This window comes from Nicotiana tabacum, chromosome 23 (genome assembly GCF_000715075.1).
Source record: "Nicotiana tabacum cultivar K326 chromosome 23, ASM71507v2, whole genome shotgun sequence".
Classification (NCBI taxonomy): domain Eukaryota; kingdom Viridiplantae; phylum Streptophyta; class Magnoliopsida; order Solanales; family Solanaceae; genus Nicotiana; species Nicotiana tabacum.
Window position 1 is genome coordinate 24,751,128 of NC_134102.1, and position 14,242 is coordinate 24,765,369.

At 34.7% G+C, this 14,242-nt stretch overlaps 1 protein-coding gene across 1 annotated transcript; it reads left to right on the forward strand.

Moving 5' to 3' along the window:
* The first annotated feature begins 229 nt into the window (after positions 1 to 229).
* LOC107804857 (galactan beta-1,4-galactosyltransferase GALS3-like) lies at positions 230 to 4,142 on the forward strand. The gene is made up of 2 exons (XM_016628794.2): positions 230 to 1,726; positions 3,583 to 4,142. The coding sequence occupies exons 1-2, from the start codon at positions 576 to 578 to the stop codon at positions 3,926 to 3,928; spliced, it is 1,497 nt and encodes a 498-aa protein (XP_016484280.1). The 5' UTR covers positions 230 to 575; the 3' UTR covers positions 3,929 to 4,142.
* Positions 4,143 to 14,242: the final 10,100 nt, after the last annotated feature.

The window sequence follows — 14,242 nt, forward strand, 5'->3', positions numbered from 1 at the left end:
ACAATTATTACTAAGGGTAAAAAAGGAAAAAAAATTAATTGTCTTGAACTTTTAAAATGACAAATAATTTGAGACAACTATTTTTAGTAACTATGACTATTAATATGAGACGGAGAAAGTAATAGATATGATTATCTAAATAATTTCTAACATGAAAATTATATAATAACTTAAAACCAGAATCTGTCCATACCATCATTTAAGCCACAATAATGAGAAAATAAAAAAAGAGAGGAAAACATTTACCATTAAATCAGTTCCCTTTTCCTAATATATTGCAACAATCCACCCAATTTTCCATATTATAAACACTCACCAGTCCCCTAAACTCTTCAGATTCCAAATGCAGATTGATTAGAGACAGAGAGGTTTGTGAAAGCAGAAAGAAGAAAAAGGAGATAAAAACAGACAGAAAAAATAGGAGAAAATTTTGTTTGTTGTTTCTCTGCCATTTCTGTTTCTCTGTACCTTCTCTGCTCTTTCTGTTATCTCCCATCCCCTATCTCTTTCATCACTTCCAAATCTTCTTTATACCAAATATACTGAACAAAGTTAGTACTAGTACTAAATTTACAATGACAAAGGAAAAAGAGAGAAAAATGTTTGTTGGAGTTGTTTGGAATTGTGCAGCTGAACTCAAACTTCTCCTTACTGCTATTCTTTTCCTCTGTTCACTTATCACCATTCTTCAATTCATGCCCTCTCGTTTTTCTTTCACTCCTTCAAATTTTAGCACTTGTCTTTCTACTCCTATATCCCCTTCTACCTCTTTTATTGATTCTATCTCCGCCATAAACGCCACCTCTATTCCGCCGCCGCCGCCGTTAACGAAAAACGACGAGATTCTCGAAAATGGAGTTATTAAGCGCGCTTTCAATCCATTCGGTTCAGCTGCTTACAATTTTATACTTATGTCTGCTTACAGAGGTGGACTTAACACTTTCGCCGTTATGGGTTTAGCTTCAAAACCTCTCCATGTGTACGGAAAACCCAGTTATCAGTGTGAATGGATCCCGAACGACGACAAGCTAAAATCCATTACTGTAAATGGTAGCAAAATCCTACCCGATTGGGGATACGGTAGAGTTTATACTGTTTTAGTTATCAATTGCACTTTCCCTATCCCAGTTGGTACTGAAAATGGAGGAAAACTCGTAATTCATGCCGCTACTAACGGCGGAGGCGACGCTAAATTCAACACCGTCGACACTTTTGTAGGGTTAACTGAAACAGAACAGGATTTCATTAATTTCACTGCAGAATTCAATAAACCGCCAAAGTATGATTTCTTCTACTGTGGATCATCTTTATATGGGAATTTAAGTCCACAAAGAGTAAGAGAATGGTTAGCTTTTCACGTTAGATTATTCGGAGAGAAATCTCATTTCGTAATTCATGATGCTGGAGGTATACACGAAGGAGTAATGGCGGTTTTAAAGCCATGGATGGAGAAAGGATTTGTTACATTACAAGACATTCGGGACCAAGAAAGATTTGATGGATATTATCATAATCAGTTTTTGATTGTGAATGATTGTTTACATAGGTATAGATTTCAAGCTAAATGGATGTTCTTTTTTGATGTGGATGAGTTCATTTTTGTGCCTAAGAAGAGTACTATTAAAACTGTGGTGGATTCGTTGTCGGATTTTACACAATTCACCATTGAGCAGATGCCTATGTCCAACAAGCTCTGTCTTGAAGAGGACCGCGGTAAATCTTACAGGTATGTCAATTTTACAGCAAAGTACATGTATTATAACATAACATAAAAATCGGTTCTCACTTTATTAATTAATTATACGTTAATCTCTTGATAAATATAGTGGAGTGGTATCATAAAAATGGTAAGGAACCTGCCACTATGATTTTTTCCCTACAGTGTAATTTACTTAAATCCATTTCTTATTTTGCAGATGTTTAATCTTGTTGTAGTATGTAGTAGAAGTAGAATTTATTTAGTAAAGGTGGTCAAACTTTTTTCAAAAGTTGACAGCTAATATTCACAATGTTGACATTTAATTGACGCGTGTTTGGAATAGTAAGTGGAACAGAAGAATATGGGCATCTGAAATAATAGCAATTGGCAATAATGGAATCTTTTCTTTTTTTTGGGGTTACTTAAATAATATCAGTGTAGTATAAGTTGTTTTTCTTAGTGTCTGCTTATGATGTTGAGTTGAGATTGACGTTTGAAAGAAGTGAAGTTGAAGCTGAATTTACTGTGTCGGTGTGGCTTTCATGCGACTTTTATTTGCCTATAATGCAAGCTCTAAAGCTGAAACTCACAGTAAGTGTTACATTCATTTGTTGTCGAGTTGTTTCCAAACTCTGTAATTCCATGATTAATGGTTAGAATTCTACAAGGACATGATTAGTGAATGGTTTAAGATTTAGGTGATATTTTAAATTTGCTGGTTGAGAAATAGTACAATTTGGTCTTCTTTTTTTTTTTTTAAATTCCTCCCAAATTAAGAGGATCTATAGTGTTTCCAATCTTTCCCTTCAGCGTGAATCGAACCCAGGACCTAACGGACGTGGCTAGAGGTGCTTGTACAATTTGGTCTGGTTTAGTGGTAAGATCGCAACACATGATGTGACACATGTTACAAGTTTGAATCCCGCCACTAACAAAAGTTCGATATATAAGTGAAGAAGGGCAGAGAGGCGAGTCCATTATTCACATAATTTTGAACCATGTGCCCATTGGGCCTTCGGGGATTCTCAGTTATTAAAAAGGCAGCCTGGTGCATAAAGCATCCCGCATTCACTCATGATATGGGGAAGGGTCGCACCCTAAGGGGTGTGATGTCAACAACCTACCCTAATGCAAGTATTAGTGAGTGGTTGCATCCACGGCTTGAACCCGTGACCTAACTTTATCGTTGCTCCAAAACTTACCGTCGGGGATTCTCATTTATTTTTTTTTAAAAATAGTACAATTTGGGTGGTTCTGAATTTGTACCTCCTTAAAGGAACGTGGTGGTTGATAACGAAATGCTTTGATGTAGATTGACCACAAGTAGGTTTTGAACATTATACTGTTGAAATTTTCTGTTGGTTGAATAATTGAGATGCTTAATGAGTTACAAAAAATAGGTAACAAGCAGGGAAATGTCTTATGCTACTAGGGTTTTTAATGACATTGTATTATTGTGTTAGAATATTCTACTCTATACTTCTTATAGGGTCCATTTCATAATCCAATGTGTGGTTAAATGCTACAGAGTATCATTGATTTGAGTTGAATATATTGTCTTATGGAGTGTCATTACCTAGCTAAAGTAAAGTGTATTTATTTGTAGTGAACTAACTTTGAGGTTCATTTGCTAGTGATCTGGAGGTAATGCATTGATTGGTTGTATTATTTAAACTTAAATTATAGATAATAATGTTTAAATTCATAAATGGTAAACTAAATTGTAAATGGAAGGTTGGAAAAGGACAGGGGTCTTGTGTTTTGTCGGATTAGTTGGATGCTTTTGTATTTGTATCTTGAAAAATAACTCTCATTCAACTACTGGATTACAGACAGTTAACATAAAACTGGTCAATTACTGATTGTGTGTGATACGACTGCAGAAAATGGGGGTTTGAGAAGCTAGTGTACAAGGATATCAAGAGAGGAATAAGGAGGGATAGAAAATACGCGGTGCAACCGCGCAATGTGATAGCCACGGGCGTGCATATGTCACAGAACATAGTTGGCAAGACAACCCACAAAACAGAAGGGCTCATCAAGTATTTCCACTATCACGGGACCATTGCAGAACGCCGCGAGCCATGTCGGCAGCTGGTCAACGCCACGGCGATCACCGTTGACCGAACCCCGTATGCTGTGGACACTACAATGAGGGATATTGCTGGGATTGTTAAGAGATTTGAACTTAAGATGATTGGCCCTGTTCTACAAAGAACAAGACAATAATGAGGTCATTTCTTTTTCTTTTTTTGCTGTAGATCATTTCTTCTTTGAGGTTCATTTCTGTATGATAAATTTTAATGTTATTTTGAGGTAGAATTGGTATAGAAACAACAGAGACAGGTGGTATATGTTTTGATATAAATATTATAGGATTACTTGGTGTTTTGTATTCTTTTGTCTATTAAATTATTATAGTACTAATAAGCTTTTCCATTCATTGTATGGTTCCTTTTGTTTTTAATAATTGGCTGGATTTAGGCCATGTTATCGGTGTCGGTTGGACCACACCCCCACCCCACAACACAAAACTAGTATAGAGTAGAAAGAGAAGTGGTTAGTCTTGGTCCACATACAGAAGTTATGATTGGTATTTGTGCTTTTGCCAAAGGGGCCTCAAGCTAACTTTGTTTTCATTCTCTTAGGATTCTTGAAGTTCATGATTCGTTTGGTGCTTGTTTTTTCTTTTTTTTTAAATAGTCACAAAGCTGGCAAACAACTATATTTATCGAAAATAATTTCTCTGTTCTCCTTGAATAAGAGTAAGACTATATATATCTTATCATTTTCAAACTTTACTTGTGAAAATTCACTGAGTTGTTAGACAGAGCTAGGAAAATTGATCGATAATATGTTTGTTTTTTTAAATTCTTTTTCACTTAAATATCAGATATTCTGTTTGCGATAGAGGTTAAACTTGTGACATACACATTTAACTCATATATCACATATTGCTTTTACTACTGAGCTAAAATAATTCCTCTAATGCTTGTTTAAGGGAAAGGATACTTAACTTCCATGGCATATGACAGCAAATTGGTTGTTTTATCAAAGTAGTGGTTCAACTTTGCCGTTTGGACAAGTCAAACAAAGAATGTGGATGACAGAAGGATCTTTATTAAGGTGTTTCTTTCATTTAACTATAGACCTAAAATGGATAAAGGGAAAAGGGGAGGATAGAGAAGAAAATAGGTTCATTCTGCTAAAAGTGGAGTATTTTCTTGGCTTAGTAGGGAAGGGTGTATTTTCCCAATCAAAGCTTGAGCAATTGTTAAATCTTTTTCTGCCACCTTTGCTTAAATTTGCATGTGGCTCTTAATAATGAATACTTTATCAAAGAGAAGCTATTTTTGGAAAGGTGTTGATGTGTACTTAAAAATTGTGGTGTGTTTGTGAAGTTTTCGTGTTATGTCAGCATCTTGCCATTTGTCTTGTTTCCGGCATTGTGTGTGAAAATAGAATGTGTGAATGAGAGGTAGATCCAGTTATGAGAACCCATACATGATGAGGTGTGAAAAACATATATACAGTTAGGCTTTGATTTAGTATGTAGACATAAATTTGTTGGAAAATTAATTTACCTATTTCATTCTTTGTTGATAGCGACTCTATCTTCGTAAGGTAAGACAGATGTAAAGTCTGCATATACATTAATCTCTCAAGACTTCATATGTGAGATTTCACTAGGTTTGTTGTTAATAAATTTTTTCTTGGGTCGAGGATCTAATTAGGGATTTCGTAAGAAATGTTTAAAATATATATCTAAATAATTTTTTTTTATCTGTGTATATAGTGTAAGTTTTTACGAAGGTTTAAACGATCACCCCTTCGCTGATTGCCTCTGCTCTTGCTTGGGTGCTTTTTTCGTTCCAACTTTTAGAGCAGATTTTTTTTTTTTTTTTTTGTAGGAGTAGGAGGAGCTTATCTTTTGCAAAATCATGTTAAATTGATTTATAACAACATGCAATTCTTTGTATCAAAACCGATATGATTACCTAGAATATAGAGCATTGATATATAATAACCAATTAAACTATGCTAATTATGTACGATTGTCTATACTATTGATGTAAATAACTTGATTTGATTGCTTGCAGCGGCATATAAAAGTTTGATTTAATTTTCACACCCATACTCCATATTAAGAAATAAGAAATATAAATTGCTGGCAGTGGCATATATTTATGTTTGATTCAATTTTCACACCCATACTCCATATTAAAAAATACTCCTATAAAGAAACAAATAATTAAAATGAAGATTCGCTTATATTAAGAAGCATTGTCTTTCTCGATTTAAAACTTTTCGGAACGAATTTGAATTTAGGTTGGAGTTAATGCCAATATGGGACATCAGGTAAGAAATAAAACAGAAAAGGGTCGGATATACTCCTTTATTTTCGTTTATTGTTTAATCATGTTCCCCCATTATACATTTTGAGTATTTATAACGGGGTATAGAATTAAACAAAAAACAAAAATAGAGGGTGTATTCAAGAAAGAATTACAAGAAAATACACGTGACTTCACATCATAACAAAAAATAGCCCATATTTTTAAGTTTTACCCGACCTAGCCCATATTGTACATATTTTGAAAGCACTAGCAAATTCAAAATCTGTGTTCTTACAACCATTGCTTCTAAAAGTTATGCAGTTAAATTTGTGTTCTCACAACCATTGATTTCACTCTCTCTCTTCTTCTCACATCTTCTACATATGCTTCAAGGAGCCATGTATTTTCTACTTCTCCCGTTGTGTCACCTAGTTGCAATGTAAGAAAATTGAAGAGTAGAAGTCAACCATTAAAGTTCATTCAAAGCTTTGCTTTCGAAAATATGATTTTTTGAGTTTGTTAGTTGTTTGGATTGGGTGTTGTTCCAATTAATTAAAAATGTCAAAAGGAGTTCAAAATTTAAATTTGAAGTGATTTGGAGTAGATTTGAGCAATATTTGAATTAAATTTTGAGAAAAGACGCAAGGAAGATGACGAAGTCAATTTTTTTTATAATTATATACAATCTTGTATAATAGTGTATATGAGTGTATAAACACATCTTATACACTATTATACACTTTTATACACCTTTATATAAGCGTCTGTAGACGAATTTCTTCCACGATTTTCAATTGCAATTCTTGTTCAAAACCAGTCCAAATCTCCATTAAATGACTTCAAATTTTATATTCAACCTCCTTATACTATTTCTAACAAGTCTAAATAACACTCACTCCAAATTTCTCACAAAATCAAATTCGAAATTTAAACCCACATATTTAAGCTTGTTAAAAATCTAATTTTCACCACCCAAATGGATTTGGTTTGCTAAACTAATATTTGAATCACAGTGACTGATTCGAAAATTAACATAAAAGCTTGAACAATCTTTTTTAAAAATTAAATAGTAATTTCGAGAACCTATTGGAGTTGGATGTTGAATCTTAGCCTATTATTTTTGGGTTAGTTGGTTGTAAATTGAAATGTAGGCTATAAAATTAAAAAGTAGGGAGCCTAGTTGTTCTTATGTGAAATTTTTCCTATTCAACCCTATAAATAAATTAGAATGAAGATGGGATGAGCTGGGGATAGGAGTGTTAATGGTTCGGTTCGGCCGGTTATTTTATAAAATTTGTACCATACCAAATTTTCAGTTATTCTATTATGTATAACCAAAATTAGCTTTTTCAAAATCGTCCCAATCATGTCGGTTTCTCTTCGGTATCGGTACAGTTCGGTTAATTTTTAAAATGTCATGTAACAATCACTAGTAGAAGTAGAATGTAATAACATACGTACTTTTATATGACTTATCAAAACTCTCTAGACATTTTTACAGTTTAAAAAGTGATGAATTAAGAAAGTATGAAAGATAGCCATAATATAGATCCATCAACTATTCTACAGCAGTGTAAATGAAACTAGGCAAATGCAAAAAAAAAAAATATAAATCACACGAGTGGAAAGATATTAACCAAGTTATGTCTCAAGAATAAAGTCTATAGAAAATTAAATATTCAAAAATTCAACTCATACGAAAGGAAACATATTAAATATATTGTAGTTTGCTACTCATAATCGCTACAATATCTCGTGTCTTGCTAGTGAATATGGTGGAAATAATTTAGTTTCAATAGGAGTAATATAATAGTTTGAGTTTAATTACTTGTTATTTTGTAACTACTTTTATACTTCCAAGGCCCAAGGAAAATTTTAATGTTTTATTAGTTTTAAACTTAATTTAAAAATATATTTTTCATATGTAAATTTATTCGGTACTGTTCAATATTTTTTTGATTTATTTTCACAAATAAAAAACTTACCCTTATTATTGATACGATTATAAATTTATATAAAAACATACTATTTTATTAAAAGAAATCTTAAAAAAAGAAAGGACTGTAACCAACTTGAAAGAGAATAGAATAATTGACTTGTGTCCTGTGAGATGGGGAGCAGTGGGCCTAAAATGGCATTGAAAAATGTGTGGAGAAAACAGGAAATGGGAAAAAATTTGTCAACTTTTAATGCTATAAACGTAGATTCAATTAAAGCTCAACGTCTACGACAACTGAGTTTGGAAGTGTTTAGACGATTCCATATAGTAGCTTACATTTATTATACGCAAAGTGTCAAATATATTTTTCTATTGAAAATAGTTTAAAAATATTTCTCGTTACATTATTGGGTTATCTATACCTCTGCAGTCATACTTTGAGTTCAAATATACCCCTCATTTAAACGGAGGGACACGTGTCATCGTTCTGTTGGTCAATTCTAAATATCTCATAATTAATTAAAAAGACTCATTACCCATATCCGAAAAATAATTTTTTAAAGTAATTTTTTTTTTGTAAAAACTGAAAAAACTGCAATTATTTTTACTAAAAACTGAAAAAAAGGAAAATATTTTTTTTTTCAATTTTTACAAAAAAACTGCTTTAAAAAAAATTGAAAAATATTTTCTAAAACAATGTTTTTGTAAAAACTGAAAACAAAAAAAAAAGCTGAAAATCAATTTTCTAAAGTAATTTTTTTTGTAAAATCTGAAAAAAAACTGAAGTTTTTTTTACTAAAAGCTGAAAAAATGATTTTTTTTCAGTTTTTACAAAAAAACTGCTTTAAAAAAAGCTGAAAAATATTTTCTAAAACAATATTTTTGTAAAAACTGAAAAAATAAATAATTTTTTTTCCAATTTTTAGTTAAAAATATTTCAGTTTTTCCAGTTTTTAATTGCTTTAGAAAATTACTTTTCAGTTTTTACAAAAATATTGTTTTAGAAAATATTTTTCAGTTTTTTAAAGCAGTTTTTTTTTTTTGTAAAAACTGGTAAAAAAATATTTTCGTTTTTTTCAGTTTTTAGTAAATTTTGTTTTTTTATTTTTTTCCAATTTTTATAAAAAAAAATTGCTTTAAAAAATTATTTTTCGAATATGGGTAATGAGTCTTTTTAATTAATTAGGAGATATTTAGAATTGACCAACATGACGATGACACGCATCCCTCCGTTTAAATGAGGTGTATATTTGAACCCAAAGTATGACTGCAAGGGTATAGATAACTCAATTGTATAACAAGAGATATTCTTAGACCATTTTTAAAAATAGAGGAATATATTTGACCCTTTGCTATTTATTATACTAACATAAATTATTCTGGTCGACAGTTCTGCTTTTCACCTTTAGTTGCATGAGAGGGTATTTATTGTATATGATCTTAGATGAAAGATGCCTACGGCAAGAAATCTATAGTACCAAAAATTAGTATTACCTTCATTTCAATTTGTTTGAATATTTTCTATGAAGGTTAAACTGACTAATTTTTTATATGAATTCAAATATAGATTATTTTAATTTTGAAATAAAATTTATATATTTAGAAAATACATAAAAAAATACTCTAAGTTATAATATTTAACAATTCAAATTACTTAAAAACTATTTGCAAAAAATATGATAAAAGAAAATCTTGTTTGATTTTCAAATAGTAAAGAATTCATTCTTTTTGAAATTGAGGGAGTAATTATTACGCTATAGACATATGTCTTCCTTACTTTGGACAGGCGTGGATCAATATTAAAATTTATGGATTCAAAGTTCGATATTCTATCACAGACCGTATGATTTGTTGAGTTTGAAATTAACTATTTGTACTTAATGAGTAAGAATTTAATACATATGGAGATTAGAGAGTTTAAGCCAAAGCTTTAAGTTCGAATGGACACATAACACTACATCAGCCCGTCTTTGAGTTACGTCTCCTTGTAAAAGATGATTTTCCATTTCGTTCATAGATAGTGTTAGTTTTTTTATGTCATTAACTTAAGTTTATTAAGTAAATATTTAAATTAAGCTTGATAAATTAATAACTTGTTAGTCTACGTTACTGGTGTAAAAATTATTTTTAGTGTCGGTATACATATAAGTTAAGGGGTCGTTTGGTTCGTGGCTAGAGTTATCCCTGGACTAATAATCCCTGGATTATTTAGTACCAATATTTTGTTTGGTTCGTTGGATTGAAAATGGGATATACCGTGTATAATCCCAAACTTGTGTTTGATTTGAAACTAAATAAACTTGAATAAATCATTTGTTTCCATTTTTAACCTTAGTTAATTTAGAGACTTAGACATATGTAATTTAAAAAAAAAAAAATAAAGATGGAGATATCACCTGAACCAAAAGAGATCTACAACTCTATAGAATAAAAGTTCTGTAATGTTATAATCCCTGTCTTGTAATATTCTAGAATCAAAAGATTGGATCACTAATTTATTATTGTTTACTGCTTTTCTTTTTGACAATGTTCTATGCCGGTTCCAAAATTGACCACTGTTTACCCGAAAAACGGATAACAATTGAATTTATACGTAATTCTAAGGATACGTGGTATAACTTGGTATAAATTAGAAAAAATAAATGAATGAATATTGAAATTAGATGTAAAAGAAATGAATTCAAACTAAATGAATTAGTTAGCCTAAGCCTTCAAGTTGAATAGAGAGTAGGAGAACAATATAACTAAATATCAAAGCAAAAGAAGAATAGTGTACTGCCTTTTTCTCTATGGATCTTAATGAATCTGTCTTCTACAAATGATAACAACCCTTAATATAGTGAGTAAATCTTATTTTGGATATAATTAAAAATACATATTGGGGATCTCATGATAGATTAATTAATTAGTCTTTCCATGATTTGCGCCGAGATTCCCACTCAATTCCTAATATTCCGGTTCTCTGTCTTTGGCTCGATAAGCTTTCCTAGATCGAGGCCGATCTTTGGCCTCGGTCGGTCTCTACATTTAGCTCGATCTCTATTTAGCTCGATACCGATCTTGGCTGGTCTCGAACTTAGCTGGTTTCGATCTCGATCGTTCCCTGAATCACGAGCTAGGCAATATCTAGACATGTAATGATCCAATTTATTTTGAGATCGAACCTTGGTCTGCCGCCCCGGTCTCAATTAACCGTACAAAATCGGGCAAGTCCGATTTCGACCGTATACAGATAGTCCCCTCGTTTTTTGGAGAGTAATGACAAGAAACGATTTGAGCCTTCGATTATGACGTAATGGTCGTGACATAAGTAGCAGAAGTGACCGAAACATCTCGTCGGTACAATTATCTAGGTATTTAATGCGCGTCAGTCGACAGTCGGCCACTACTAGTTTTGAGTCGTCATTGCGAAATCGATAAATAGCCCATTTCTTCATTATTTCAAACTTTTACTTTCAAATCTTTTTCATTCCAATCTCCATAGTTCTTTGCCTTCTTCAAAGCTTCCTATCTTCACATCTTTAAGTTTCTTTGCTTGTTCTTTCTAAAACTTAAAAACATTTCAGTCTCCATTCTTCTTTGCCCACAAAAACTAAATGGCAAAAACATCTAAAACTGTTTTGCAGAAATAGACTGCTTCCTCGTCTCAGCTGCCCGGCAAAAAACCAGTGGTGGAGCCATGCCCTGAAGATCTTACTCTGGGAGGGTGTGTCATTGATTCCGACTTTAAGGTCGAGAAACCCTCACCAATTTCTGGTCGATGCGAACCGGTATCGAGATATATATGCTCGATACCCAAAAGCCTCCTTGATCAGGTGAAAAAAAGATTGCAACTCGGGAAACAAAGAGATGTGATACCGACACCGGAAGAAGCGATCACTACCCACGTGGAAGGGTTCTTGAGTATTTACACTTATACTTTTACGCTGGGTCCTCTCGATCCGATCATTGTTGATTTCTGCAAGAAATACCAGGTGACCCTCGGTCAAATTCACCCCTCTTTTTGGAGGATCGTGATACTGCTCCGTTTCTTCGTGAGCAAAATCGATGGGCTTCCCTTCACCCTTAACCACCTCATGAGATTATATAGCCCTCAACTCTATTGAGGTTGGCTGATAAAGCTTCAACGCCGGGCTACCAAGGAGCTCATCTCGAGTATAGATGAAAACAGAGATCAGAGCTGGATGGGCCGGTTCGTTTGGGTGAAAATCACAGACCTAATCCCGGCTAAGAGCATGCCATTTCCCGAGAAATAGAATATGAAACGTAAGTATGATTCTGTTTTTAATTTCTGTTCGTTGTTTTTACTTTTTCATTCTTTCTTATCTGTGTTTTTCTCGACACAGTCGTTGCTTGGATGCCGGGTGCGGTTCCCCACCTCGAGAACTGGGTTAGGAGCCTGTTTTCGAGGTCAACATACGTCGAGCGCACATGGCGCAATTTATCAAAGGGTCAGTGGGAGGCTTGTACTCATGGTAATCCTTCTTCCTGACTTACCGATTTGTCTATCATTCAAACATTTTTGCAAACACAAGTTTACTTACTTTCTCCTTTTGTAGGTCTCAGAAAGGATGTGGCTATGAGGTCCCCACCCGGTGATGAAGAAATTTTACCGATTGTCTCTAAACCGGCGAAGCAGAATAAGAGAAAAAGGGCCTCGTACTCCGAGGGTCAAAAACCTAAGAAGAGAACACCCCGTAAGCCCAAGGGAAACATAATCCCACTGACTATGGAGTCAGTTTAAAGACTAAGGGAAGAATAAGAAGAAGAAGAGAAAGAAGATGATTCTGGGCTGGTGGCCCGTGCGCGATCTAGCACCGAGTTTCGGAGAACTTCGGAACCGATGGGAGTTGATACTGCTCCGTCTAGGCTCGATGATGTTGAGGGGGAGACTTTGGCCTAAGTACCCTAGCCAAGAGGAACCGAAGATGATTTGTCTCGAGGCAAAGAGACTGTTTGAAGAGGCGGTGGATGCCGGTGCAGAAACTGGGCTCGAGGCTCTCCAAGACGGAGGCGTTTCCCCAAAAGATCTATTCGGGGCAATAAAAATCAAGGATTCCCCTTCGTTTCCTTTATTTTCTGAGTCGATGATACGCGATGCTCAAGCCGTGGAGACCTGTCACGGGGAAGGAGCCCATGGAGAGGAAGATCTATTTCGTGGTTATTTCGTTGGGGTAGAAGGTGTCACCGGTCTGAGTGACTTGGAGGTTTCAAAGAAGAGCTCGGGCGAGGCAGGAGCGCCTCGTCTTTTCAATGAAGCCCAACAAGCCCTAAACCAGGCAAGTCCATATTCTCTTTGCCGATGTTAATTTGTATACTTGTACTTTTGTCCTTTTGTATAATTCCTTCCTTCTATTTTTGTAGGCTTCTGCGCTTTATCACGAGGCTTTCTTCTGATCACGTTGGGAGCTGGGCCGGTACGAAGCTGAAAACCGAGGGCTTACTAAGCAGAGATATGCCTTCAAGCTTCTTAGTGAGCAAAAGGAAAGGGAAGCAAAAGGACTTCCGGCTGAGCTAGAAGCAGCTCAGAAAGAACAAATCGATCTAGTCGAGCAGGTAAAAAGAACCTTTGAAGTTAATAACACTGACTCAAGCGTGGTGGCTAACAGTTCGATCCCACAGATTCAGCAAAAGATCAACATGATCGGGCAGCTTCGTGAGGAAGTGGACGCAGTGAAAGCGGAGGCCGAGGTATGGAAGAAGATCATGGACCACCTTGCCTCAGAAAAGAAGGCTGCTCGGGCTCAATTGGCCCCGGCTGAGACCCAACTCCGAAGCTTGAAAGAAAAAACCTTGGTGCAAGTCAAGAAAATTGAGGAGTTCCAATCCCGGTTGGGTTTATCCACTTCCGATCGAGAGAAGCTAGCCATATAACTTGCAGCGGCCAAATCGGAGGTCGAGACAGCCAAGGCTAATGCTGATGCAATGGTGGCCGTCTACCGGTCCGACGCTGAAGTTGCCCAGGTTCGAGCAAATGAGGTTGCCGAAGCTGCTCAGGCTCGAGCAAACTGGGTTGCAAAGCATGCTAAATGCCAGTCTCGAAGGGAGACTCTCGAAGAGATCCATGCTCGTGGCTTCGATCTTATAGCCTAGATCGAGAATGCTAAGGACCTTGAAGCTGAATTCAGAGTGTTGGCCTTTCTTGATGATGATGATGATTCTGGGAGTATGAGCGGATCTGAAAGCAGAGAAGGCCTCGAAGATGCTGCTCCCGGAGAAAACTAAGTCCTTTTAGGATTAGTTGTTTTTTGTGTTTCTTTTAAGACC

Coding starts and splice junctions, on each gene's coding strand:
- LOC107804857 (XM_016628794.2), top strand. CDS start 576: ATGACAAAGGAAAAAGAGAGAAAAATGTTTGTTGGAGTTGTTTGGAAT. Junction 1,727..3,582: donor GACCGCGGTAAATCTTACAG/GTATGTCAATTT, acceptor ATACGACTGCAG/AAAATGGGGGTTTGAGAAGC.